This window comes from Siniperca chuatsi, linkage group LG16 (genome assembly GCF_020085105.1).
Source record: "Siniperca chuatsi isolate FFG_IHB_CAS linkage group LG16, ASM2008510v1, whole genome shotgun sequence".
In the NCBI taxonomy this organism is placed as follows: domain Eukaryota; kingdom Metazoa; phylum Chordata; class Actinopteri; order Centrarchiformes; family Sinipercidae; genus Siniperca; species Siniperca chuatsi.
The window spans coordinates 18,817,786-18,843,522 of NC_058057.1; the positions used below are offsets into that span (position 1 = coordinate 18,817,786).

General features: G+C 39.0%; 2 protein-coding genes across 3 annotated transcripts in view; both read left to right on the plus strand.

The window, feature by feature from the left end:
- Positions 1–99: 99 nt before the first annotated feature.
- Positions 100–6,566, plus strand: dtl (denticleless E3 ubiquitin protein ligase homolog (Drosophila)). The gene is made up of 15 exons (XM_044170016.1): positions 100–371; positions 1,301–1,438; positions 1,550–1,642; positions 1,725–1,786; positions 2,056–2,176; positions 2,551–2,616; positions 2,763–2,878; positions 2,973–3,046; positions 3,164–3,270; positions 3,359–3,463; positions 4,033–4,145; positions 4,261–4,350; positions 4,578–4,701; positions 4,903–5,540; positions 6,431–6,566. The coding sequence occupies exons 1-15, from the start codon at positions 320–322 to the stop codon at positions 6,494–6,496; spliced, it is 1,965 nt and encodes a 654-aa protein (XP_044025951.1). The 5' UTR covers positions 100–319; the 3' UTR covers positions 6,497–6,566.
- A 1,290-nt stretch (positions 6,567–7,856) lies between these two features.
- The window catches only part of ppp2r5a (protein phosphatase 2, regulatory subunit B', alpha isoform), a 48,403-nt gene continuing 30,522 nt past the window's right edge, over positions 7,857–25,737 (plus strand). For both annotated transcript variants that reach the window (XM_044170017.1, XM_044170018.1), the window contains exon 1: positions 7,857–8,976. In XM_044170017.1, the coding sequence (XP_044025952.1) occupies positions 8,829–8,976 (148 nt within the window). In that variant the 5' untranslated portion in view covers positions 7,857–8,828. The remainder of the gene's footprint in view (positions 8,977–25,737) is intronic.

The window sequence follows — 25,737 nt, forward strand, 5'->3', positions numbered from 1 at the left end:
GAATCTTTATGGTTTATGTAGTAGTAGTTATGTAGTAGTTTATGGCGCCATTCTAAAGAGGGTAATTTATTTTGAAAGAACGGATCAGTGGCACAAAGAAACCGGATGTGGAAGCGATGCTGGTGAGGAAGTGGCTGTTTCAGCCAATGGTAGCGCGCTACGCAATTTTAGCGGTGGATTCAGTCCCTGTGTTCAGAAGCGCTGTTCGCGGGAAAGACAAGCATCAGCAGCAGCACGGAAAAAAGACTGACCATCTGACAAACCTCTCAGCATTACTATTAAAAAATATTTCAGATCTCTCTTCTACCGGAGTGTAGGGATGCTTTTCCGCTCAATTGTTGACAGAGGAGTGGGCAGACGAAGGCAGAATGGTGAGACAATAAATGTGTTTGGGAATATATTGGGGTGCTTTTCGGTTATCGGGTGTGCCCAGTGGTTTATTGTGCTATCTACACAGCTACTAGCAAACTTAAGTTAGTTTAACATTATGGGTAATGTGACCTAACCTCTCTTTTTTATGTTTGGAGTTGTAGTTTACAGTTGGATCGTGGGGTCTTTGGTCGTGTTGTATTTCCGTTGCCATAACGTTCCAAATTAGCTTAAATTAACGTTAGCTTACGTTTTTAACGTAGGAGCCAGGAGTCCCCATTTCCGTTCCCTGCAACTGGCGGTGGTTATCAAACATTGGCTAAGGGCCAAATCATAAACTAAATCAAAGCATTAAAAAGTTTAGGTATGAATATATCAGCCGTAAACTCGAGTAAAGAACAATTTAGGGCTGGGTGGTATGGCTGAAATCAGTATCACCATATTAAATATAAAATGCTTTTACAATATCGAATATATTATGGCAAAATCATATGTAAAAAAAGAAAAAGATGTTTAATGCAATGACCCGTGCTCTACTGTTATGCATGATATCAGACTAAACTCTTCAGTAACAAATTTAAAAGTTAGTTATAAATTATAATTTGTTTGTAATCAATAATTGGACAATGGAATGTGGTGAAAAGATAACATGATATGATTTTAACAGTATGATAGGATGCCACTGAAAGTTGATGAATGATAGTATTGAGTTATTACCTTTTTATTACTGACTTTAACTGTGAGAAGTAAAAAGTCAAACATAGTCTGAAAAAAAGGACAAGTAACTACAACCATCAGGTAGATGTAGTAGAATAAATAGTACAGTTTAACCTCTGAATGCAGTGGAGTAAAATCACAAAACTGAAGTATCAGTATCTCAAAATAGTTTTAGTACAGTGTCTGACTAAATGTACTTCTTTGATCTTCCTAGCCCTCCCTGCAGATCCCTGGCCCAGGTACCCACTGAGCTCTCTGCTAGACGGCTACCAGTGTGTCCGACATGATGAACACATCTCCTACGGCAACCTGGGTGACTCTGTGCCACCGTTTGGATTGGCTTTCTCCTCTGGTAACCCACCTGTATAAGCCATATTACCATCAGATGATACACAGCAGAGCTAGGAGCCGTTGCCATTTATCCGTCTAACTGATGTGTCCTTCTTCTTCCATCTCTCCTCAGCCGGGAACATGCAGAATGTATTTGCAGCAGCTAATGAAGAAGGCATTGTTAGGATCTATGACACAGAGAGCCGTGAAAACCAGCTTCTTAAAGGTATGTGTAGAGGCTTTTTTTCACTATAGTTCTGTCCGTTATCAGGAAATATCAGCGTGTAATGGTATGTGGATGTTCGCAGAATGGCTGGCTCATGAGAATGCAGTCTTTGACATAGCCTGGGTACCGGGGGAGCCTCACTTAGTAAGTACAATTCACATTCATTCCATGTCGCCAGTCCACTATGAATCATGATGTTAAGTCAGTAACATCTTTTGAAATACGTTATTTAAATGCATTATTGAGTCATATAGACATTTATGACAAATTCATTTATGTTGTCTGGTTTCTGTTGAAGTTACGACTCCTTGTGTTTCCTTATCTGCCCTTGTTTAAATTGCTGTTCTTTGTCAACTCCCTTTTCTCACAAATAAAGCCTTCTTTAAAAGATTGTTGTTCTTATTCATCCGTAGGTGACTGCTGCCGGTGATCAGATGGCCAAGCTGTGGGATGTGAAGTCAGGGGAGCTGTTAGGCAGCTTCAAGGGTCACCTCTGCAGCCTCAAGTCTGTTGCATTCACACCGCAGGAGAAAGGTATACTATATACTGACCAAATACTGGGGGATATATTGTCCCCTGTTTTCTCTCAAAAGACTCAAGAAAACACTGTGTTGATGGTGTGACATTGGATTTTGGGGCTATGGCAGCCTGTTTTTCATGTTTAAATACAGCCTCGCCTGTTAGTATGGCATTAATGACCACTAATGCATGTGCTAGGAAGAAAAACAATTGGAATCTGATTTAAAAACCAAAGAAAATAAACTTTTTTAAAACCTATTTAATGTTAAGTAGCATGACATGGGAAACAGGTTTTTACAAGGTGAAATTTTTCATTTCAATTTAATATCTTTTGCATTAATGATTCTTTGTTGTGTCACATTATTGAGGCTTTGTCTTCTATTAAACAGCTGTGTTCTGTACTGGGGCCAGAGATGGAAATATTATGGTCTGGGACACCAGGTGCAGCAAAAAAGGTATCAATAAGAAATTTCAATTACAAAGGTTTTGTTTTTTGTATTGTGTAATATATTTATTTCTAACTGTTATATTAGGCCTTCTGGGGCAAATGCAGAAAGATGAGTCGGGGCAGAGTGCGTGATCACGTATGTCTTCCTCTCAGATGGTTTCTACAGACAGGTGAAACAGATCAGTGGCGCTCACAACAAAGCAGAGACAAATCCCCCCACCAAAGCAAAGAAGAGGCGGAGCAGCACACGTGGCATGGCTCCCAGTGTGGTGAGTTTCTTCAACAACTCACCCTCTTTATGAAATAAAGAGTAGGACTGTGCAGAAGGAAGGCTGATCTGTGTGGGCCTTGTCTCTCTTGCAGGACACCCAGCAGAGCGTCACAGTGGTTTTGTTTCAGGATCAGCACACCCTCATCTCTTCTGGGGCTGTTGATGGGTAAGAAACCACTGTTACTTGTTTTTAACAGACAGCAAGCCAGTATAAAAAATGACTATCAAAGCAAACAGACTTGCATGGCCATATTCATTTTGGTATTTCATTCCTCTTAACCAGAGTAATCAAGACGTGGGATCTGAGGAAGAACTACACCGCACACCGTCCTGATCCTGTTCCGCTGCAGACGTACCCATACCCGGGTTCTTGCATGCGCATGCGACTGGGTTAGTTTTGTACAATACCGGGCTTTATGATTACCTGAAATATGCAAATGACCAGAATAAGCTGAATGTTGTTTTGCATGTGTTTTAGGTTATTCCGGACTTGTTCTGGACTCCACGAGATCCAACGTCATATGTAACTGTACTGATGATAGTATTTACATGTTCAATGTCAGTGGGATAAAAACGACTCCAGGTAAACAAGGACTCCACTCTGACTATACATATTGTGTATCTGTGCCATAATAGACATTCTCCAGTTTATCACTCATTTAATTCATTGCCATTGCATATCACTAGATGGGGCTGCAAACTAATATCCTCTGCTTTAACTGTCATGGGGAGAGTAAAGCAAGAGGGCACTGTTTGATAGAGGAAATTTAGAGATGCAGGGACATTGTGTACTTGTACAAGTCAGAGATTTGAATATGTGAAAGGATATGGACCCCTAATTGGACTGCTAATCAGCACGAATCAGCTGGTTAATACTCACACATTGAATGCCAGGTAGCCATTTTGAAACACATTACAGTACAAAGTGGACACTTGTTGTATAGGCCTGTTTTTGTCAGTCATTTGAGTTTTGACTAGGCCACTAAATGCACATGAACTAAAAGGCAGTTGAATTTCGCTGGTCATTTAGTTAGAGTCCTTAACACTTTGCATCTCATCAAGACTCATTAAGGCTGTGTTTGTATTACTCTATTTCAGGCTCAGTTGCTTTATTTAGTGATTCTAACATTGTTGTTTGTTTTTCCTCCACAGTGGCAGTTTTCAGTGGCCACCAGAACTCCTCATTTTATGTAAAGTCCACTATTAGCCCAGATGACCAGTTCTTGGCCAGTGGCTCAAGTGACAATAATGCATATATCTGGAAGGTACGGTCTCCATTTTTTTGGCCATAGTAAAATGGAAAATTGTTTTGTGTTTGTAATGTTTTAGGGTGATTATGATGGTGTATTTTAGCATTTTCCATCTCATTTTCCATTTCAGATCTCTGATCCTAAACATCCTCCCATGTTGCTCCAAGGCCATAGCGAGGAAGTGACCTCTCTTGCATGGTGCCCAACAGATTTTACGAAGGTGAGGCAACAAACTTTCATGTTTCTTTGTGTAGTAAGACTCTTTGAGTAACCTATAGATATATAACCAGTCACAGCCATGGTAATCTCCATCCTGTTTCCTTTTTTTACCCAAAACCTGCGATTGATTTAGAGGTTTTTGTGTTTCCCTGCTGTGAAGCTGAGCTGTTTTAATAGGCTAGGAAGATGGATTTAGGCTCCGTATAATCCCCACTGCTCTGTTGGCAGATTGCTTCCTGTTCTGATGACCACACTCTACGGATCTGGAGGCTTCACCGGCAAATGGATGGAGCACAATCTTCAGTGGGAGAGGCCAACATTGTGGGCTGGGCACGTCCTAAGTCTCCTTCAAGTAAGTATTACAACTACCATTAACTTGTAACTTGTCTTGTAACAATCTAAACGATGACTGTTCTATTCTTCATGTTGTTGCCTTAATTTAGCATGAGAAATGTGGAAGTCATGAATCACTGTCCTGTCCTTGAATGCAGAATGTGTCATTGAAAGTATTCATGGTGTCACATCTGAATTAACTTCTTCTGCTTTTGTTAAGGGCCTTCAATCACAGCTGAAACAACCCCTGCCAAGACCCAGAGGACAGAGAGTCTTGGAAGCCTGGCGTCACCCCAGCCCGCTGCCTGTGCTCCCAGTGGAGCTGCCCTGCCTCTGCCCTCGAGCACCACCTCACCTATCCCTTCTCAGGATGCTAAGGCTGCTGCTGTTCGCCAGAGAACTCCATCTTCTATCAAACAGTGGTTATCCCCGAGCCATGGATCCCCCGGTCAGGTCAGCCCTCTGCTCCGTAGGGTGCTGAGCACGTGTCCCCAGAGCACCTCTCCCACAGAACGACGGGCCAAACGGAGGCTGGAGACTGGTGACGATGCATCTGCAAGCTGTGTTGGTGCAGAACAGTGTGACTGTGTTACTGAACTCTACCCTGCGGCCAAGAGAAGCCGGACCCTGTCTGGAATCTGCTGCTCTGCTCAAGAGAGCCGGGTACAAACAGACTGTCACGCAGAGGACAACAAGCAAGCCTCATCAGGGCAGACTGGCAAGGAGAATTGCTCTCCCAGAGCAATTGACTGGTTGTCAGTGATGGGCCAAAAGATGAAGAAAGGTCAAGGAAACCCTAATACTCCCAGAAGCCCCAGTGCCTCTAAGAAACAAGAAGGAAAGACACCAGCTTCACCTGTAAGCACAAAAATCCCTGCCTCAGAAGTTAATCAACTTTTACCTTTTCTCAGTAGTATTAGTGATTCTCTTTCATGTCCTATTGTACGGTGTTCCTTCTTATCGCTTTTTCATCGTAAGCATGAAAATGTCTTTGACACAGCTGTTAGACTTTTAGGAGTAGCACTTTCTGAAAGAAATAGTTCAACATTTTGGGAAATAGGCTTATTTGCTTTCTTGCCGAGAGTTAGATATTAGATCAATAGTGCTCTCATATCTGTAAGGTAAATATAAAGCTACAGCTAGCAGCTAGTTAGGGGCGTCCTGAAGGTGCACACAACATAATTGCAATGTCCCTGGTTCAATTCCAGCTGGGAAAAGTTAGTATATCTGTCAGCTAGCATTTCTGCGCCAGGCTAGCTGTTCCACCCTATTTCTAGTCTTTGTACTAAGTTAAGCTAACCGTCTGCTGGCGGTAGTTTCAGATTTACCGTACAAACATGAGTGGTTTCGATCTTCTCATATAACTCTTGTCAAGAAAGTGAATAATCGTATTTCCCAAAATGTGGAACTGTTTCTTTGAGGCAGAGTGAACCACTGCACTTATTTGAGACTGGTGTAACTCATGTAGAATTACTTAAGGGACCTAAAAATATTTGTCATTTCTTTTGGCTGTGCACCGTTATTAACATTTTCTTTCATTTCCGCTTAGCTGGAATGTTGCCAGTCTAGAAATTCAAGCTTACTCTCTCGTATCTTCATTGAAAGTCACAGGAAAAGAATAACTGTTGCAATAGAAATACACAGGAATGATTGTTTGGTAATTGAGTGCTAATGCTTACAAGCATGGGAATGTTTTACAGCTTTTAAGATGAATATTGCAGTTGACCTTTTTGTTTCTTGTTTTTCAGACCATCCGCTCACCACAAACCATGAAGAAAATCTCCACGTATTTCACAAGAAGGCCTCTGGAGTGACTACTTGTGCCAGTCAGATGCTCTGTGCTTCTGTTTAAAACGCTATATTTTATATTTGGAGTATTTTTAACCTGAACCCACAGACAATAAGCCTCTAAGAACACTGATCTATGTCCAGATTACATGAGTACATGCACCCGGGGTGCATAGAGATTGACAAAACCGTCATTCTGAATATTTGATGAGTTTTCACATCCCGAGTGGCTGCTTTATTTTAATTGGGTCATAAGTTTTGCAGTTACCTCCTACACAATTTTCTGGCGCTACGCAGAATCTGTGGTTGGAAAAAATTAAGTTTCATGTTGCTGAGTAAATCTTTAATTTTACTCAAACCTGACAACTTTAAGAGATATGATTAGTTTAATACGAGAAACCACGTTTAAGAAAGTTGTTCAGGAGGTCAACCAGGTATTAATCCTCAAGTGCAGAGAAAAAATTTTGTCTGAAGGTGTGGACATTTTAAAATCTGCTGGGAAAAAATCATTTATTTGATCCACATCTTTGAGCTGTTTTATGAACTTCACTAAGATTTATTGCTTCTTCTCTTTGTGGTTTTTTTTTCATGTATGGGGTTTTGACCTTTTTCTTTCTGTGTCAAACATAAAATTCTGCAAAATGTATTTTTTCTTGAGCAAATGCTTAAGTTGTTTATATGTACAAAATAACCAATGAGTGTTGCTTGGTTCATTTGTATTTAATTGACACAAATTTGCTGTGGTGAGATTTTATTAAATTGAAAATAGTTTTCAAAGTGTGTGGCATGCTATTGGTTGCATATTATCATTGTGATCCATGTGTTTGTGTGATAAACGGTGCTTGGTGGTGAGACACAGGTGATGGTAAAATCATGACTTTACTGCTGTGGTTACAAAGTTTGTCTTCCTGTGACCCCTCTTATTTGAATTATTTTAGGGGTATGGAGAGTTAAAATAATTAAGCAATTCAATGAGAAAAAGAAAAGATTAGAGGAAAGTCTGCAAATGAAATGTGTCTTTTCTGCTTTTTCTGTCCTGTTAAGCTTCTAGCAACCCCTTGTCGGTGTCCTGACCCCCAGCTTGGGAACCATTAATATACTATAATCTATATTCTTGCTCCATCTATAGTAAATCATGTTTAGCTGATGTAGACATGAAATTTTGGGGTAATTGCAGTAACTTTATCTGGCCTTTACAGTACCTACTACAGCTGCCACTCATTTAACTGTTCTACGTCACGTATTTGTTTTGACATGTCACATGTTCAGGGCCCGCTTTCTGCGCGACTTGATTGGTTTAAAAAGTTTACAGGTTTTTTTCTTATCTGATTGTGATTGGGCGTTAGAGGTGTCACTCAATGACGTACACCTGTCAGGCTCTGCAGTCCACCGTGACCGAACAGCGAAGTCAGGCAGACAACGACGGAGCGGCTGTACTGGGAGTGTTTTTATGGCTGCCTACTCAGCACGACGTCTAGTAATTTGTTGAATTTAATAACACTCTGTGTTTTTAGAGGCCTTGAAAACGAAACTACCGCTCTATATTCAGCGAGGAATGTAGTTGAGACAGTCACACGAATGTGGACACGGCTAACTTTTAAGTGCTAAATGAGACTCAGTCGTCGAGCGAAATTGAACTTCATCGATCGCGGATAATTCTTCTGAAAATACACTCAGCGGAAGTCTAACTAGGATTAAAAGCAGCGCTTGAACACTTGGACTCGGTGTTTTTACGAAGAACTACATGAATTGAATGGGGCAACTATCATTTGTAACTTTTTTTCCTCAACAGCGGTGCAAACTGTCGTAGCGGCGTACATTAACGTCAGCTAATTTTAGCAAGCTAGCTAGGTACATTAGCTGGCAGCCTAGCAGTACAGCAGTTTGCTACTGGCAGGACTTACAACTAAATCAGCCCACTTTTTTATGACAATGTCTTTCATACGTTTTGCAACAGGTAGAGCTTTTGCAAACACGACGAAGCAGTAAAAAAAAAACATACAAAATTTTGAAACTTGTGCGATAATTATCCTATGTTGGTAACTCCGGGTTATACTTTGGGCAATGTCATGAGTTGTAGTTTGGCTTTTTGGTTCGTGTTTTGAAGATTGCTCCCGTGTTTCGGAAAACAAGTTACCCCAATGATGCAGTCTTTGGACACAGTCTAACCCCAGTACCGAGCGACCATGTTGGATCATACAGAATAACATAAGACTTGAACCGGGGACGAGCTTCACGGCGCGCAGTTGGCCACATATTTTTGTGCTGATGCGAACAGTAGGAACAGAAGAGGAAACCTTTCATTTGACCTAGGGATACAATAGCTTGTCTGAAGTCTTCGTCAGTTTATGCAGCAAAATGTCGGCCATCTCCGCATCCGAGAAAGTGGACGGGTTTACGAGAAAGTCCATGAGGAAGGCCCAAAAACAGAGAAAATCCCAAGGCTCTTCTCAGTACCGCACTCAGACTGCTCCAGTTGAGCTTTCACCGCTGCCGCAGCTCAAAGGTACAGTAAGAGGATGAAGGGGTCTGACTTAAAATAGGCTGTCATAACCAGTGTGTTATGTGCGCAGCAATTGCATTCAGAATGCCTTTTACCAGAATTGCAGCAAACATAAATTAGGGGAAAGCAATTTGTGCAAATATTTAACGTACAGTACTGTGCATAAGTCTTAGGCCACTTTGTTTAAACCTGCTAGACAAAGTGCATCACATCGGTTTTGTGTTGTTGGTGCAAAATGCTGAGTTTTGTCAACAGTTTTGTTTACTTTCCTGGAATCACAGTTGCTTTGTGCTTGCTTCCAAGTTACAAGGTGTTTTTACAGAGACCCAGAGGAGCCTCAGTGGAGCTGTTGGGGGTGAATTGACATGCAGAGGCACATCCAGAGAGTGATGCTGAAGAAGGGGTTAAGAGGGATTTATGCTTTTGCTTCAAGGTGTTGTGGAGGGTTAATTGGTCAGAATGGGTTGCAGCTGGTAGAGACTGTTGATAGAGAAGCTCAGTAATCTTTTCTCTATGGCTTGACAAGTTTAAATTTTGTGATGTTGTAAAGCCATTTCCAGTGCAAACATGCTGAGTTATAATTGTATAAAGTGCTGTGCCAGAGGCAGGATTGCTGGAACACCTCAACGAAGAAGCAAACAGCTGGCTTAACTCAATCCCATTCATTCCCATACACTTTCCAAATCATCCCAGCAAGTCTAAGAATTTCAACTTGGCAACCTGCAGGTCACAAGCCACTTGATCCAAGCCTGATACTAAAGCTTACCCACAATATTACAGTTGTGTTCTAACACTTCACAAGACTGAAAGGTACCTGGTAAGAGGTATCACAGTGCTGAACCACCTGTTGTATACTACATAGTTGTTTTATGATTTGTTAGTTTTTGCAGCAATATATCTATGTCATTGGCAACTAGTTAGACTTAGAATAGTGCAGTGGAGAAGACAGGACAGCAAAAATGCATCAAGTGAAACGTGACACTGTGTGGGATAATATGGGTGACCAGTATCAAACTTTGGAGAGTCTGTTATCAGTTGATTTATCAGTTTTATGTAGATGGAGGTGGGCATGTGGAGCGGAGGTCTGCTAAGGCTTGGCATGTGACCTGATCAAGGAGTCTGTTCCCTACCTGTCAAGTGTAGTATTGCTCTTTTAAAAGAACTCCCTAACTTTAATATTTATTTGTTGATTTGTGTCGATTTCCTGATGTTTTCTTAACCACAAATGACACATTTGATATTCATGTAAAGGCAACAGTTATGCAAAGTCTCTATACACTCCTAATCCTTGCAGTGTTTTCTGCAAGTTGGCCGTTTGTTTCTCCAGTGTAGAGATATATATTTTATACTTGGATGTTGAACTCCTGCGTTGGCAAGAACTGGCAGCTTTATGCACCTGTAATGAATCCCAAACAAAATTGGACCCACCTGGCCCAAATGTTGTGCTATTAAATATGTCAAACATAAAAAAACATTCATTCAAAAACTGTGGTGATGACAAATCTAAGCATGCACCTGACTAGATACCTGTCGGTTGTCTTCCTGTAGCCTGCGGTTCAATCCGACAGAGCTGAACCTGCTTACAACCGTGTGTATTTAAGTTCCATTCACAACAGTGTGTGCATTTCCACTGTGTACTTCATGTTTTCACAAGTTATTTTACTGTAGTACAGCATACATCTTGCATTGTTTACAATAAGCTAGCATAATACAGAGGAATGGAAATATTGTTTACTCTGTCTACTAATCTACAGTATATTAGAGAGATAACATAACCTTTAAACCGTATAACCTTTTTAAATTTGCCATATAGCCTAGAAAGAATACTAATACCAAATTAGAAATATTAAATCCTATTGTGATCCACTCTAAAAAGAATTAATTTATGGTATTGACACTACACAGCTTATATTTAATTTTTTTCATTTTTCAAATTCAAAATGTCATAAAATCGAATGACTAAGTTGCTAACACTTATGCAGACAAGCCTCAACAGCTTATCACCCGTGTTTATTTTACTGGAGGAAATAGCACCGTTGAAGTAAGACTTGCCTGGTCAAGTAGTTGGAACATTTCAACATGATGCAACTTCTCAAGATGCTGAAAACAAAATATGTTACGAGTGAGTTGTCATCAACAAGGCCGCCATCAGGATTGTAGAAAATGTAACATCTAATATTTCATTTTAATCTTGTGTGATACAGATTGTAAAAATAAGCACAGTTTTTCCGCAGGTGTTTAAAATGCTTGGTATTATTTTCCCAAACCAGAACATTGCACAACGACACCCAAAATTGACTTGAAACAGCATGGCAGCAACTGTGTTGTTGACGAGCGTGAAAGTGACAGCCAAATTATTCAACTTTTATTCCACTAAAAGCTTGAGGGCAATTTTGTGCCTTGTCATGATGACTACCGCTGGTATAGAATAAAGGAAAATCTGTATTTCGATTGTTCGATGGTTTTGGGATTTTTTGGTAATAGGGTGTGGAGGTTATTCAACTGGTTCATTCTGCTGATTCTGTATTGTTTTCATTTATTACAAGGGTAGCATATGCACTGTGCACATTCTCAAACATTTTTTTAAGTGCTTTATGACTTTCACATCAAAGTCATAAAGCACTTGCTGATGAAATAATGAAGTACGTCTTATTAAGGGATGCAAATCTGGCTGTCTTTCAGACATTTTTCTTCTTGATGGCGCACCTATCAGGGTGCAGTCTTAATGCAAGGGTAGGTAATGTATTTCAGAAGCATTTTTTGTTATATTTGTTGAAATTCTCTTTACATCTTGACAGCAATCAATTAATCAAATGCTCTGAAAAAAATGTAAAAAAAAAAAATAAAATCCGGTATCTGAGGTAGGACTGTAATAAACCCATAATTGGCTGGCCTACCGGCCTACCTGCTACCTGCGCATGAAAATGTGTTTTGGGGGCGTGGCGTTGGATGGAGGCCTGAAGGGAGGGGCTGGGATTTTTTTCAGTTGGATACTTTCAAAATCGAGCTGTCTTACTAGTTTCTCCAACTTTACCTACCCTAGCTTTAAGTAAATGTTTTGTGTGTTTGACTATAATTCAAGTAGAATGTTATTTATATTGATATCATGTAGGAAAATAGCTTTTAAAGAGCTTATACAACTGCTCTTTTCATTTCTAGGAAAAGTGTTTTAAGTGTTGTAATTAGCTAATTATTGGCAGAGCTGGAAAGTGTTTACTGTGAAGGAGTTATTGGCACGAGATGTACATGGAAGTGTTGAGGTAACAGCACCAGAGGGATAATTTGTACAGGTTTAGGGACTTTTGTGTTCGAAACATTGCAAGAGAACTTCTACAAATCACAGCAAAGGGGAGAAGAAAAAAAAACTGAGTCCCCCATGACAGTTTGAATCATAGCTTTGATGATAATAATAATAATAATAATAATAATTAATAATAAGCAGATGTTACATTACCATTATCTAATACAAGATTGAGAAACTTATTGAGCATGCTAAATGCTGATAACAGTTTGCCAATAACCTTACATTGCAGCTAAAGGAAAGCAACAAACCCTTGGCTTACATTGTAGGTAGCGCCATCAATACATTAGCAGGAATGACTCTGAAACTGGTGAATGACACAGACCGTTAACTGTGATGTTGCATAGCCTGGACTGTAAATGTGTAAAATGAAAATGTGCTGTACTGTTTTTTTGTGGCGTTTCTGTGGAGTCATGTGTCTCACCACAGATTGATGCATGGGATTGATATTTTCCCCCTGTGACAGTGGAACACAATTGTGAATGATCACCATAGGACTTAAAGATTGAGTTCAGTTTTCATGATCAATGCAAACTAGGTCTAGAGTCATGCACCTGATGCATCTCCTGCCTTGGTAGATGCAGCAGGAAATGCTCACTCATACGTACTTTGTGAATATGGCCTGCTGCGGTCAGGTTACTTATGCCTCGTTGTAAAAATCAGATACAAGTGGAGTCATTGTATTAGAATTAGGATAGATAGTATGGTAGTTCTTCTAAGTATTGATTTTATGTATTGAATGTTATGATTAAATATTAGTGTTCTCTGGTAAGCCAACTCTACACCACCTACACTTACTAAAATATTTTTAGGTAGTGTAGTTGACAAAACAATCATAATTCAAGGTCCCCTAACGCTCTTGTTCTCTGGCTTTTGACTATCACAAAGTCTTCATCAGCAGAGAGAGTTTTCTCAGTCGTCATGGAACTGTGGATGTTCAAACTTTCCATTTTTCTGAGCACTTTCAGAACTTCTCGTCCATGTTTAGGACCAGTCACAGTTTGTCGAACTTGTTTAAATTCATTGATTCACCGTCTATTGTATAGTAACACACGACTGTATGACTCATGATTCATATACAGAACATGAGTCACAGGCATTGCTGTCCATATTTACTGTATGTCAAGGTGTTAATTTGTTGAAACGGTTAAGATGTAATGTAAGTATCCATATTAACGAATTAACAGAATATCCTAGTCACCTGCTAGCAACTCAAACCATGTCTAACTGAGCAAGAGTGCAGTATTTGTGGTACTTTGGATACATGGAAACAAAATAATGGTAGTATTGTGCTATCAGCTGATAGCACTGTTTGAGTCAGTTTACACAGTAGTCAAAAGTGATAAGAGTACAATGTTAACATCCAACAATAGCCCTTTTTATTAGTGTAAACCAAGCATCTTAACATGGTTTCTCAAATTAGAGCACATGCTTACTTGGCCTACTTTAACTGAGTTACAATGTTCAGTTTATCAGCCCTATTCCTGGACAGTAACTAGACTAAGAATGGAAATCTCTGCAGCCAGTAGGTTTCAGGTCCTAAAAGATTGTAGACTGCAAAGATGCTTCTTCCCTCCTGCAGTGGAGAGTTGGATTGCTTATAGCTCCTGTTGTGTGATAGACACTGAAAAGATGAGTCACTCAGAGACCAACATTGTTGCCATGGCAGCCAGAAGCCTTGTGAGCTAGCCAGGGAAATGTTTTGCTTTCCAAATGCAGACTGCTTCATTTAGGTTGATATTTCTGTCACTGCAGTGAAATTTTGAGCTGAGACATTCCTAACTAGACCCAAGCTTACGTTTGGGTGGTGTGGTGGTTATTGTCAATAGCCTAAATACAGTGCAGTCACAGTATCCATTGAAAAGTGCATTGATTTTAATTTCCATGACTTGTTCCCACACAGAAAATCAAGGGTTGGTGTTCTTTTGTGTATGTTTTTGCTCTGCTTGTATTTATTCTGGTTTAAAGATCTACTGATTCTTGAATGTATTCAGGGTTTTCTCAAGATTTTTAGAGGGCTTAGGTGCTGTGCACTAGTTGGGGTTGGGGGGGGTTGAAGGTTTCTGATTTAAAACTATGCAATTGCACATCATTTTGGACCATTATTATTACTATAGATAATGACCAAAAAGCTTAAAGACAGAACTTACTATAGTTAAAATTTTACTATTTACACATATCACAGCCTTTGTCTGAACATTTAGTCATTTAGTAATTATCTATACATATACTTTATGTATATGTTGTACATTATACTGTATATACAACATTAATTATTTCTACGAAAAGGAGCTTGATGATAATAATGAAGATGATGATGATAATAATAATCGCCTATAGTAGGGTTGGGCCAATGAACAATGCCATCGTCCACTGAGCCCTCTACCATTGTAACACTGAGTCGCGAGTAAAATCTTGTTATTGCAAGTGCAATAAAAGCTTCACGAGTAAAAAGCTAATAAGAGTAGTTTATCACTATGACTAGTATTTAAAATCTTTTTTATAATCATATGATCTGCTTAATGAGGTAACTTAAGCATAGTGTTAACCGTTCCTGCTGCAGCTTTCAGACCGTGGTCGGGAAGGACCGGGAAGACTTTGTTTTCCTCCAGGGCTGAAGTTGATGCTATCCTCGGGGCTAACCACCTTCACTTTCACCCAGCAGCTGGGAAGGAAGACACGGGAACGTCTTGGGTATTGAGGAGCTGCAGCGTTTATTCATGGACAAACTGTAACCTACACTGTACATTTACTACTACTAGACAACTTCACTGCTAACCTTTCCCTCTGCTCCGATCGTCAACACACCTGTCTGCTCTGAGTGCTGCCACCGGCTCTCTCTCTCTCGCTCACGGTGTATAGAAAATGAACATTTATAACACAGGCATAGTACTTAAGCGACAGTCTTCTTGTACTTATTCGCTAACTACCTAGCTATTTGGCACTCAGTTAGTGCTGTACAAGTTGCCGTACATTGGCTGGGAAAGGTGAGAGAGGGAGGAAGATAGCATAGATGATAATGTTTGTTAAGTTTGGTGACTCACCAAAATTTTGCTTTGTCGATTCAGTCCGATACCTGTCACAGCGGTATCAGTGTCGTCACTGCCAAAACCTGGTGCTTACATTACCCACAATGCAACTCAACTGCCAGAACAGCAGAACTTCTTCCTCTTTTATATTTCTAGCAGATTAGATGCTTCACAGCAGGCGGAACCACTTTGCACATGTTTGTGGCATGTAAACGCACATCTTATTGGATCACTTTATTTAGCGTCCATGTAACCGCAGTTATTGGTGCCAAAATTTGACCACAATCTTTTCCACCACCAGGACCAAGGCTCTGTATAGATTTAGAGTGGGCTTATATTGTTGATCACTTATGGATTTTCATTTCATTTCAGTTGTGCTCATTCGTATGGCCTCACTTAGTCCTAGAATTGACTGTGCATTCGTTTTGCACCTGATAGTGCTGAAACAATTAATTGATTTGTCGATGGGCAGAAAATAAATTAACAATAATTTTAGATATTCGATTAATTATTCATATCATTTTTAAAGCTAAAACACCCAACTTTAGATGGTTCTGTCTCCTCAAATGTGAGAATTTGCTGTTTTTTCTGCTTTTGAGTATCTTTGGATTTTTGGATCCGACCAAGGACTTGGACTCTTGGTAATTGTGATGGACATTTTCACTATTTTCTGACATTTTATAGCCTAAATGATTCATCAAAAATAAAATCAACATATTAGTTTAGTTTAAAATTAAAATAATTGTTAGTTGCAGTACTTGCAGTACCCAATTTTGAATACCGCAACCTTTAGCAATGGCTCATCAATGTGTGTTCATGGAAAACATGTCCATGCTATTAGCCTATTGATAGACAAGTGTGTGCCACACAATCTGTTTCCATCATGTCTGCCAGCAGATGGCAAATCGATAAATAATTTTCCAGGAAAAAAAGGGGAAAGGCTTTTGTGATGCACTGCGATGGCGTTTGTGTTCTTGTGTCTGTTGCTGTCAGTGTCATAATTGTGGCTTCTGGCAGGTTAGGATCTGCGTCCACCTTTTTGTACAAAACTGCTGCCTCGACTATTTTGTGCTGGTAGTCTGCTGGCTGAAGACGTGGGTTGTGTGAAGCTGTGCTCCCATAATGACCAGCTGCAACTAGGGCTGGGCGTCATTACATAATACATTTTTATCATGGAATGGGTGGTAAAGATGTATACCACAGTATATAATTTTCCCTTCGTAAATTGAATATGTAATTTTAACTGGAGTACAAAAATGTGGGGATAGTACTTATTTTTTTCTCTCTGGAGTGAAAGTTACAGTATTCTCTAGTAACTTATGTACTTCACAGTGGTTGTGGATTCAAAATTTCATATATCATGAAAGTTAAGTAGTCATTATAGTGCATTATAGTGACTTTGTGTGTGCTTGTCTACTGTTTGCTCCACTTTGTCATGACTACTGCCGTACAACTCCTAGATTTTATTTAAGGTAAAATGTTTGCAGCTTGGTACAACAAATATAGCAAATGCAGCTTTTCCACTGTTGCCTTTAAAACCAGTTAAACAGTTTTTATGGCAACCATGTCTTGACATAGATGCACAGATATGTCATGTGTCACGTCCTTCCACCACTGGCTTTTCTGGACAGCTACCAATCAGTGAATCAAGAATATCTTAATTGTGGTTTTTCGTTTCCCACCATAGCTAAAGCTAATGTGTTGAAGGCAAAGCACATTCTAAAACATTCATTATAAAAATTGCAGAAATGTCTTTCATTGGCACGCAAATATGCGTCTTATCTTAAAAAAGGAAGTGTATGCTCACTCGTTAACATGCAGTAAGTAGCACTGATACTGCACATTATGTGACATGACAATTGAAATTTGTGCTATACCAGAATAAATGATAGAGCTAAATCCATATAATGGTGCATGTCTCTTATACCATTTACACTGGTTACACTTAAGGCTGCAACTAATGTTTATTTTCATTATTTATTACTCTGCCAATTGTTTTCTCAATTATTCGGTTAATCTTTTCATTTACAAAACATTAGCAAACAGTGAAAAATGATCACAATATCTTAGAGCACAAGGTGATAGGGCTGCATGATATTGGGAAAAACTGACATTGCAATATATTTTTTCCTGCGATATATATTGCTATATTTTGTTTTTGCAGCGCTAAACCAGCACTGCAAAAACAAATAAACTCATTTCAGTTTTGAATTGGCCTTAGCTCCACCAAGATCTGTTGCACTGTGTAAATCCGTCAAATCTTGGAGAAACTCCGACTGGGAAATATACATACCTACTGGATTATTCCTCTTCCTGACATAGACTCCAGAGACAAGGCTTATGTTTTACCACAAGCTGGTATAGTGACTCTGACCATGCAATCTGATGCCGAGGGTAAAGCTAATATCAGACAGACCTCTCTTGTAGATTAGCCATGGGTAATGAGAACCTTGAGAGTTTTCCTTTTGTATCAAGCAGCAAAAAAGTTGTGGCATGATGTTAATTGCCTTATTTGACATCGCACATCCTGCGATGTGACTATTACGCATGCACACATCGTGATATCGATGTTGAAACAATATGTTGTGCATCCCTACAAGGTCCAACCAACAGTCCAAAATGCGAAAACATTCAATTTACTATAATGTATGACCAAGGAAAACAGCAAAATTCTCTTTCAATAAACGACTAATCTTTGCATCTCTAATTATAAACACTTGACTTAAATATGAATGTAAGTGCTGACAGCTCGAAAAGAGGAATAGTGTGAACGTGCCCTTATGGGACCATTTGGGATTAACTAGCCAGTGATGTGAAAGCAGACCTTGACGTGTTGAAATCTACTAGCCGAGGCAGAAATAGGAATGTGCTGGGCATCCAGCCTGCCAATTTTTTCCACCCATTTCCCATGCACAGCCATGACCTCCCTTGGCCAGATCGCCTGACATTCATCTTTCTCAGCAACTGTTAACACATGCTCAAGTTTCAGAGAAACCCATATAAGTAATATGAGTAAAACTGCACTAGTAGTTTCTTTGAGACAGGCTGAATTACTGTTCACAGTACAACAGTATAAAGTCCAAAACAGAACTAAACCTCTAAACAGTTGGATTTCTTTCCAAAGATTCTTTTCCGTTTTAGTGTTTTGATCATCCTTGGACAGAGGAAAGGGTTGTGGCTTTCTGGTTTTGTACTGGTGGTTTTTGTGTTCATTTTCAAATGAGCATTGGATACTGTTTTTGGTGTTAATTGGGCTTGTAATTAGAAACTAGCTTACGGAGAACCAAATAAGTGGCCCACTTGTTTTCACTGGTTTGGACTTTAAGTCAACACCTAATAAAACATGCATTAATTACAAATAACTGGAATTAGTGAAAGAAACATTTTATGCCCTATGACTAATCTAGTTTGAGTCCAAAATTTTGCCCTTCAATTGTCACTGTGTCTAGTTAAACATGATCTTGAAACACCTCTGAATGATAGCTGGTTAACTACTGAAGCTCCCACTTAGGCAAACAAACTTATTAGCCAAAGCTGTTACTTATTAGCATTCTGTTGTCAGCCAATACTGCCCTGATTGCCTGTCTTTCTAATGTCCTATACTGTGTTCTTTGATTGCACTTGTGTGTAGTTTACCATTCATGCAACTGTTTAGCCCAGTTGGTGGCCTGATGATTACAGACAGCAAGGGGCACATAATGGCATTCATATATAATATCATAGTAAGTTCAGCCTTATCTCCTGCTCTATTGACTACGATACAGGTTACCTTTTCAGTTAGACCTCTGAAAGCATGTTTTCACATGTACAGATTTTTTTTTTGGTGTGACTCAATACATGTTTATGCATGTGGCCAAATAATGTTTTAGGGCAGGCTAAAACATGTGTTGACCACATGCACTCTTATACATACACACACACACACACACACACACACACACACACCCTTCTAGCAAACCTAGAAGGGAAAGCTAACAAAGTGTTTATCTGGAATGACAGGCTAGGAAAAATATTGATGTCAGGATTAGGCTTGAAATCATTGCAGAACTGCTTTGCTTTTACTTTTTTATTGCTTTGTATAAATGTCTCATTTGGTCTTTATTCACTGTTACACTATTTCTCTGAAGAAATAATAAAGTGAAGAAATAATAAATGTTAGATTGTGGTACAGGACTTTATTTAAACAGAATATAAATTGTGACATAGGCTACCTACCAGTTGAAATTGTATCATTTTTTTTTTTTTAAACAATACCAAAATGCAAATGTATTGTTCATTCTAAGTCTTTATTCATGCCCATAATATTTTCTTTACTTCTGACATTTCCAGTTTATAGTTTACATCAAAATTGTTCTAGAGATTCTTTAAGATGCTTTTCGGTTGCTGTTGTGCCAGCAGAATTTTAATGTGGACTCCAAACAAATGTGGAGACAAGTGTAAATCAAATTGTACATGCAGTACCATCTTACCCAACCAGTTCAGCAGGGTGGCATCACTCTTGTCATGCATTAATGGTCACATTTGGCCTACAGTAGACTGTCACTCCTGTTTGTTTTTTTACAATTCACCAGTCAAATTCTTCACATGTTGAACACTTCACATGTCCTTCAATGTGTCTAACAAGATTTTTTCAGTGTTGTGATGCCAGAAAGACTCACTGATTGATTTCCTTATGTCTTTCCCTTTCTCATGTCTTGATTGTGAAGACTGTCTGTCGAATAGGCAGCAATGCAATCAAACCAGTGCAGACAATACTGAAGCCTTAACAAGAGCACTCAAGGGCTTTTACTGTCATCTCCTACTGGTGCTCTGGAAGTTACAGCCAAATTTGAAACCCTTTTAGTTTATCCAGTTTTTCACATGAAATGTAATTTTCTTTTGGCAAAGGGCTTTTAATTTCCCTTAGGTTTCCATGTTTCACTATGTGAAAATTCTTTCAAAATCTGTGAGGAAGGAAGGAAGGTTTGTAAAGCACTTTCAAGTCAAAGGGAAACAACCTAAATAAAGTAAAATATGCATGAGTAGAAATTATTGTTAGCACTAGTCAGGGGACTTTTTTCCTCTGGATTGAGCCTCCCAGGCAGACATTGTTTTAAGGCTGCACACAGTACAAATGTCTCTCTGTAACCTAAACCATTGTCTTTATCTTAACATTAACCATCAATAACCTGAAACATTTGATTGGTTGAGCTTCTTGTGGCGATGGAAACATTCCTCAGTGCGCCTTTTAAAACAGGTTTTAAAGAAACCATTCTTCCGATGACTCAATACACTAGCATGTTTGTTTATCGTGAACTTATATCTAGGTAGGTCAATAGCAGTCAACTCAGTCTACTTACTCAATACAGCAGTACTTGTAAATCAAATTCTAATCTAATGATAGTATAGTTAAAACTGTTTTAGCAGTAGACATTGAGCCATTGGTCATTTGTGGCTTGAGACTGAGATTTATTTGTAAAAAATACATCAACTTGTGTTTGTCATCACACTGGACAGGTTTTAGAAGCAGTGTAAGTACATTTGTAGCAGTAGAGGCAAATCTAACTAAACTCCTAATTGTAGAGTGACAAAAACTGTGCCGGACTAATCTGTCACTGTTCAGAGGTCACCTGACCTGCATACGGCATACAGTTTGTTTTGGTCTCATTCTGCTTGGCTATAGTTCTATGAAACGTTGATGGACACCAAAAGGACAAGGATTAATGTAAAGTAGTTTTGAAGTGGTGAGCTTTGGATTTCTGAGGTATAACATAAATGTTTGTTGTATATTTAACTGTGAATAGGTCAAGACCCCCAGTGTTTCTACCATTATGGTGATTATTTTTCCATGTTCACACTGCATATGTCCTTTTTATAGTTGTGCCAAAGCCAGTCAGACGAACCTATGTAAACATTAATCCTTAATGCTGAGATTTGTTACATTCCCTTACAGTTTGAAAGGTGATTATACATTGAGACAGTAGTTTCCCTCTGTTTAACCATATTTTGGATTGAAAAGCGATGCCAAGTGCTGTTGCTACTGAAGAGCAGTAATCAAAATACAAATCAAGGTCAGACACTTAACTCTAGCTGCACGCTTTCAAACTGTCACAGCTCTGAAAAATAACTTTTTTCTACATTTGATGTCTGTTCCTAATTATTAATAATAAAGTTTATTATTGTAATTTATCTTTTAACTTAATACTTTTTTACACAAGTCAAGTAATCCTGCTTGTGTTTAGAAAAAACTGCACGCTCGCCACAAATGTACCCTGTGAGTGATGCATTTCTGTTTTCCATGACCGTTGCCCTCTGCTGCAGTAGAAAGCTGCAGAACACTATTCACTATTCAGGGCACAACACATCAGTCATTGGGGCAGTGAAACAAGGGATGTTTAAATGGGAAATGGTTGCATACTGCACCATTCTCATGTAAAGTGTTCTGTTCACATGCAACACATATTTCAACAGTGATGATGTGGATTTTGTTTTAATGTTATGCTGAGAAAGCTGGCCACTGTTTTGAACATTTCTGAACAAATGGAATAGTATTGGGATTTTAGTTGCTGCATGTTACATTTTGTATTTTGAGGCCTACCAATTTGGTACAGAGTTTGGCTTATGATCAACTCTAGGAAAAGTCTTTGTTCTGCATTGATACTTTCTGGAAACTTTAAGCAAATCTTTTTCATATTTTCTCGGGTCTCCTGAGAATTGCTTAGACTTCATGGCTTTAGTTTTTTCTGGCATTAATTGTAAGCTATTGGACCTTATTTAGACAGGTGTAACCGTTCTAAATAATGTCCAGTAAAATAGATTCTGAACTCAACACAATTTATAGAAATGCCTCCTGTTTGCTGTGTATGTGCATGCAGTCAATGGGCCTCAAACACATTGGTGTATTGTTACATTGGACATTTTTAGAAACTTTGAGGTTATTCTAAAAAAAGTCATTTTAGTGTTTTTCCAGCACCATCCTTTTTATGGCATGCTATACCTTGATTGACAACTGAACTCTCTATCTAATACAAAACATTAAATTCAACTGTGAAATGGCTTCAGTCCTCTGCCTCACAATTTTGGACTGGCCAATGTGTACTTGAAACCTTGCTGTATTACAAGCTAAGGGTTCAGTTATGCTACGGGTTAAGCATAATTTGTACAGGCTTGTATGGGAGTTTTGCAGCAGGAGTCTTACTACTGTCTATGTATTCATCAGGGTTTGTAAGCCATTCAGCTGGAGGCCCATGAGCACCTGCCCATGTGGCCTGGTTGAATTTCTGTGCATATGAAGGAGCACAAGATAGTCCAAGTTTCAAGCATCCCAAACACCTGATAGAAAATCCCACTGTGTATACTAATGAGAGCCTTCATGCTTGTAATTCACTGGATACATGTAATTATGTTCTCTGTGCTGGAAGACATGTTTCCCTCATGGAATATTGAACATTTTCAACCCATCACTGACAGAAATGTGTGTTTTTGTGATATGTGTGATATTAACGGTAGAGAGCGCTGTCTAACATGTTGGTTCAAAATATCCCGTAGATGTTCAGTTGGGTTGAGAGCTGGTGACTGTGAAGGCCATAGCAAAAGATTCACATCATTTTGTACCCATAAACCCACCCAGTGACCCCTCGTGCCCTGTATGGTAGCATGTGAATTTATGTTTCTCCTCATTTATTCTGTTTTTTCCTTTTTAATTTGTCTGTATGTGGTTAATTGAACAATTCACAACATGATTTGTGCAGTGCTGTGGTTGTGGAGCTGAGATCATATTTCCTGTTTTTGTCACCATATCTGATCTTTGTCATATTTTATACAGTGTATGTTTCTGAGAAACCACTCTGCAAAACTGTATTGTTTAATTCCAGTGTCTCAAATATTGTACTTTTATAAAAGTCAGTGATATATGGAAGAGTTTAATTTCAGCACATAAAACAACTTCAGCAAATCTTGTGGATATGCAATTATAGGATTTGGAAATAACAACAGCATTGTGCAGCCTGCCAAACATGCTTTGTTCTGCAAGTATGGTACTTAACAAACCCCAACATAGTATTTGTCTCATAGTGACACACCACTGTGGTATTCACCCATTTACAGTAGGCTGAAAAATATGACCAGCATGAAATAAAACCCAGAAAATATCATGACTAAATAGCTTGTGCAACATTTGGTTTCTACATGACAGTGGTTGGCAACATCTAGAGTTTGGTGTTGCTAAATACAGAGCAGATGAGCAGCTATGTTTCTTTTTGCGTCAAGGTTTTTCACACAATAACAGAAAAGGCTGGAGGATATTTTCAGACTTAGTAGATGTTGTGTGATTCTTCTCAGATCTTATTCCACTAACAGTAACATAGTTGAAGTCTGTGGGTGATGACTACTCACAAAATTGTGCAGACACCATTCAAGTTTCCTGTAAATCACCTTTTAAGATATTCAAACGGTTAGTAATGAATGGTGAAACGTGTAATTCAGGGCTCCTCTAGTTACAGAGCCCCTCTCTGTGGAGGCATTTATACCCAAGATACAGTAGTTCAACTATAAGACACCAATACCAGCAGAGATCAACAGAGACGCAATTAAGACCATTTGTGAATCATTTAATCTAACTCACTCAAAGGAATAATTATACATCTTGTGCTCTGTCTCTTCTTTCAACCCTGCCACTTTCTTACTCATGTCCATGTGTGGTTATGAAATTGCATGTTATTGTATCCAGATAATTGTTTAAGTGATTCCTGAAGCTTTGTGGAATATACAGCAGTCAGAAAATACAGTACAGGGAGATTATGTTTTTTTTTTAAATGTTTCCTTATTTTACTTCTAATGTCGTCTACATTGTGATGCTGTGAAGATAAAACATCTCATGTGGGAGGGAAGGACTACTGTTTTATATTTCAGATTAACATTCATCAGACATTAACAGTTCATTTAGTGCTCTGAAACAAAATCCATGTAGGTCTTTGGCAGCTTGATTAATTTGGAATTTCTATCTGATGTCCCAAATGTTTTATTCTTCTTTGTTTTCATACATTAGTTTCATAGTTCAAATGGAAATACTTTCCATCCTTGCTAAGCACCCTGAGGAATTTGTGCATGAATGCATCTGTATCTGAAAGGCAAAAATAGCTTCATATTGGAAAAAGTATCTACATGTCAGACTCCCTCTAACAGGCCCAGCCATGTCCCCTACGGGGGATAAGGACAGTTCCCCGTAAAGAATAGATTTTTTTTACATACTCTCTGGTTACTCAGAATGCTTACAGAAAACACATTCTGAATATGTGAATATTATGCCTGCATTGTTTCCATGAAACAGAAAGGGAGGCTAAGTTTGTCTTCTTATGCATGAACATGACTTATGAAGGAATTGTGGCGCATGTTTTAGAGCTAAAAAATTATTTAAGATCCACAAAAAGAGAAGAGTTTTAGAGATTAGAGGAATAGTTCATTATTTTGGGAAATTTGCTTTCTTGCCGAGATTTAGATGAGAAGACGGATACCACTCTGATATCTATACAGTAAATATGAACCTGCAGCCAGTTAGCTTAGCTTAGCACAAAGGCTCAGTGCAGGGCGAAACAGCTAACCTGGCTCTGTCCAAAAGGCGACACAATCCATCTACCAGCACCTCTAAAACTCACTAATAAACACGTTATATCTCATTTGTTTAACCTTCCAAACACTGAAGTCTGAAATTTGTAGTTTTAATGCTGGTTATATTCTGCGCTAGTCGAGTCCAGTCTTGACGTCAACATGAGGTTGCCAGGCAACCAGTTGAGACTCCAGGAAGAGACTGCTAAAGGCCAAGAAATAGTCTGACACACAACTCCCCATTAAACCACAACGTGTCGTTTTTACACCAAGGTTTTTGTACAGATTAAACAAATAAGCTTTAGAGGTGCTGGTAGGTATTTTTTTTACCTTTTGGACAGAGGCAGGCTAGCAGTTTCCAGTGTTTGTGCTAAGCTAAGCCAAACTAACCATCTCCTGGCTGTAGCTTCATATTTACTGTACGAACATGAGACTATTGAACTTTTTATCTAGCTCTCGGCATAAAAGCAAATAAGTGCATTTCCCAAAATGTCAAACTATTCCTTCAACGTGCAGTCAGAGGCTGAAATATGTGCTTTTCACTGCCACTGATGTGCACCTAGAAAAACACTGAAGGTTTGAATCCAGCAATCCTGCCCAAAGTGCTGACCCCCAGTGTTACACAAGTCTAACATATGCCAATTTATTTATGCACTTATAGGGAAGAAATGTTAGCTACCCATGTGTATGTTAATAACCGCACAATCAGGCCGCAGGGGCAGCATGGTCCATTTTTCCTTTCTTGTTCCAGTTTGGTATTCACTCTGCCCTTTGACTATGGAATCCTTTGAGGTTCGATACTTTGGAAAATTGCCATTAAGGCAAAGTAGTTAACAAGTCAGTTCGTTGTAG

Coding starts and splice junctions, on each gene's coding strand:
- dtl (XM_044170016.1), top strand. CDS start 320: ATGCTTTTCCGCTCAATTGTTGACAGAGGAGTGGGCAGACGAAGGCAG. Junction 4,351..4,577: donor GCCCAACAGATTTTACGAAG/GTGAGGCAACAA, acceptor CTCTGTTGGCAG/ATTGCTTCCTGTTCTGATGA. Junction 4,702..4,902: donor ACGTCCTAAGTCTCCTTCAA/GTAAGTATTACA, acceptor GCTTTTGTTAAG/GGCCTTCAATCACAGCTGAA.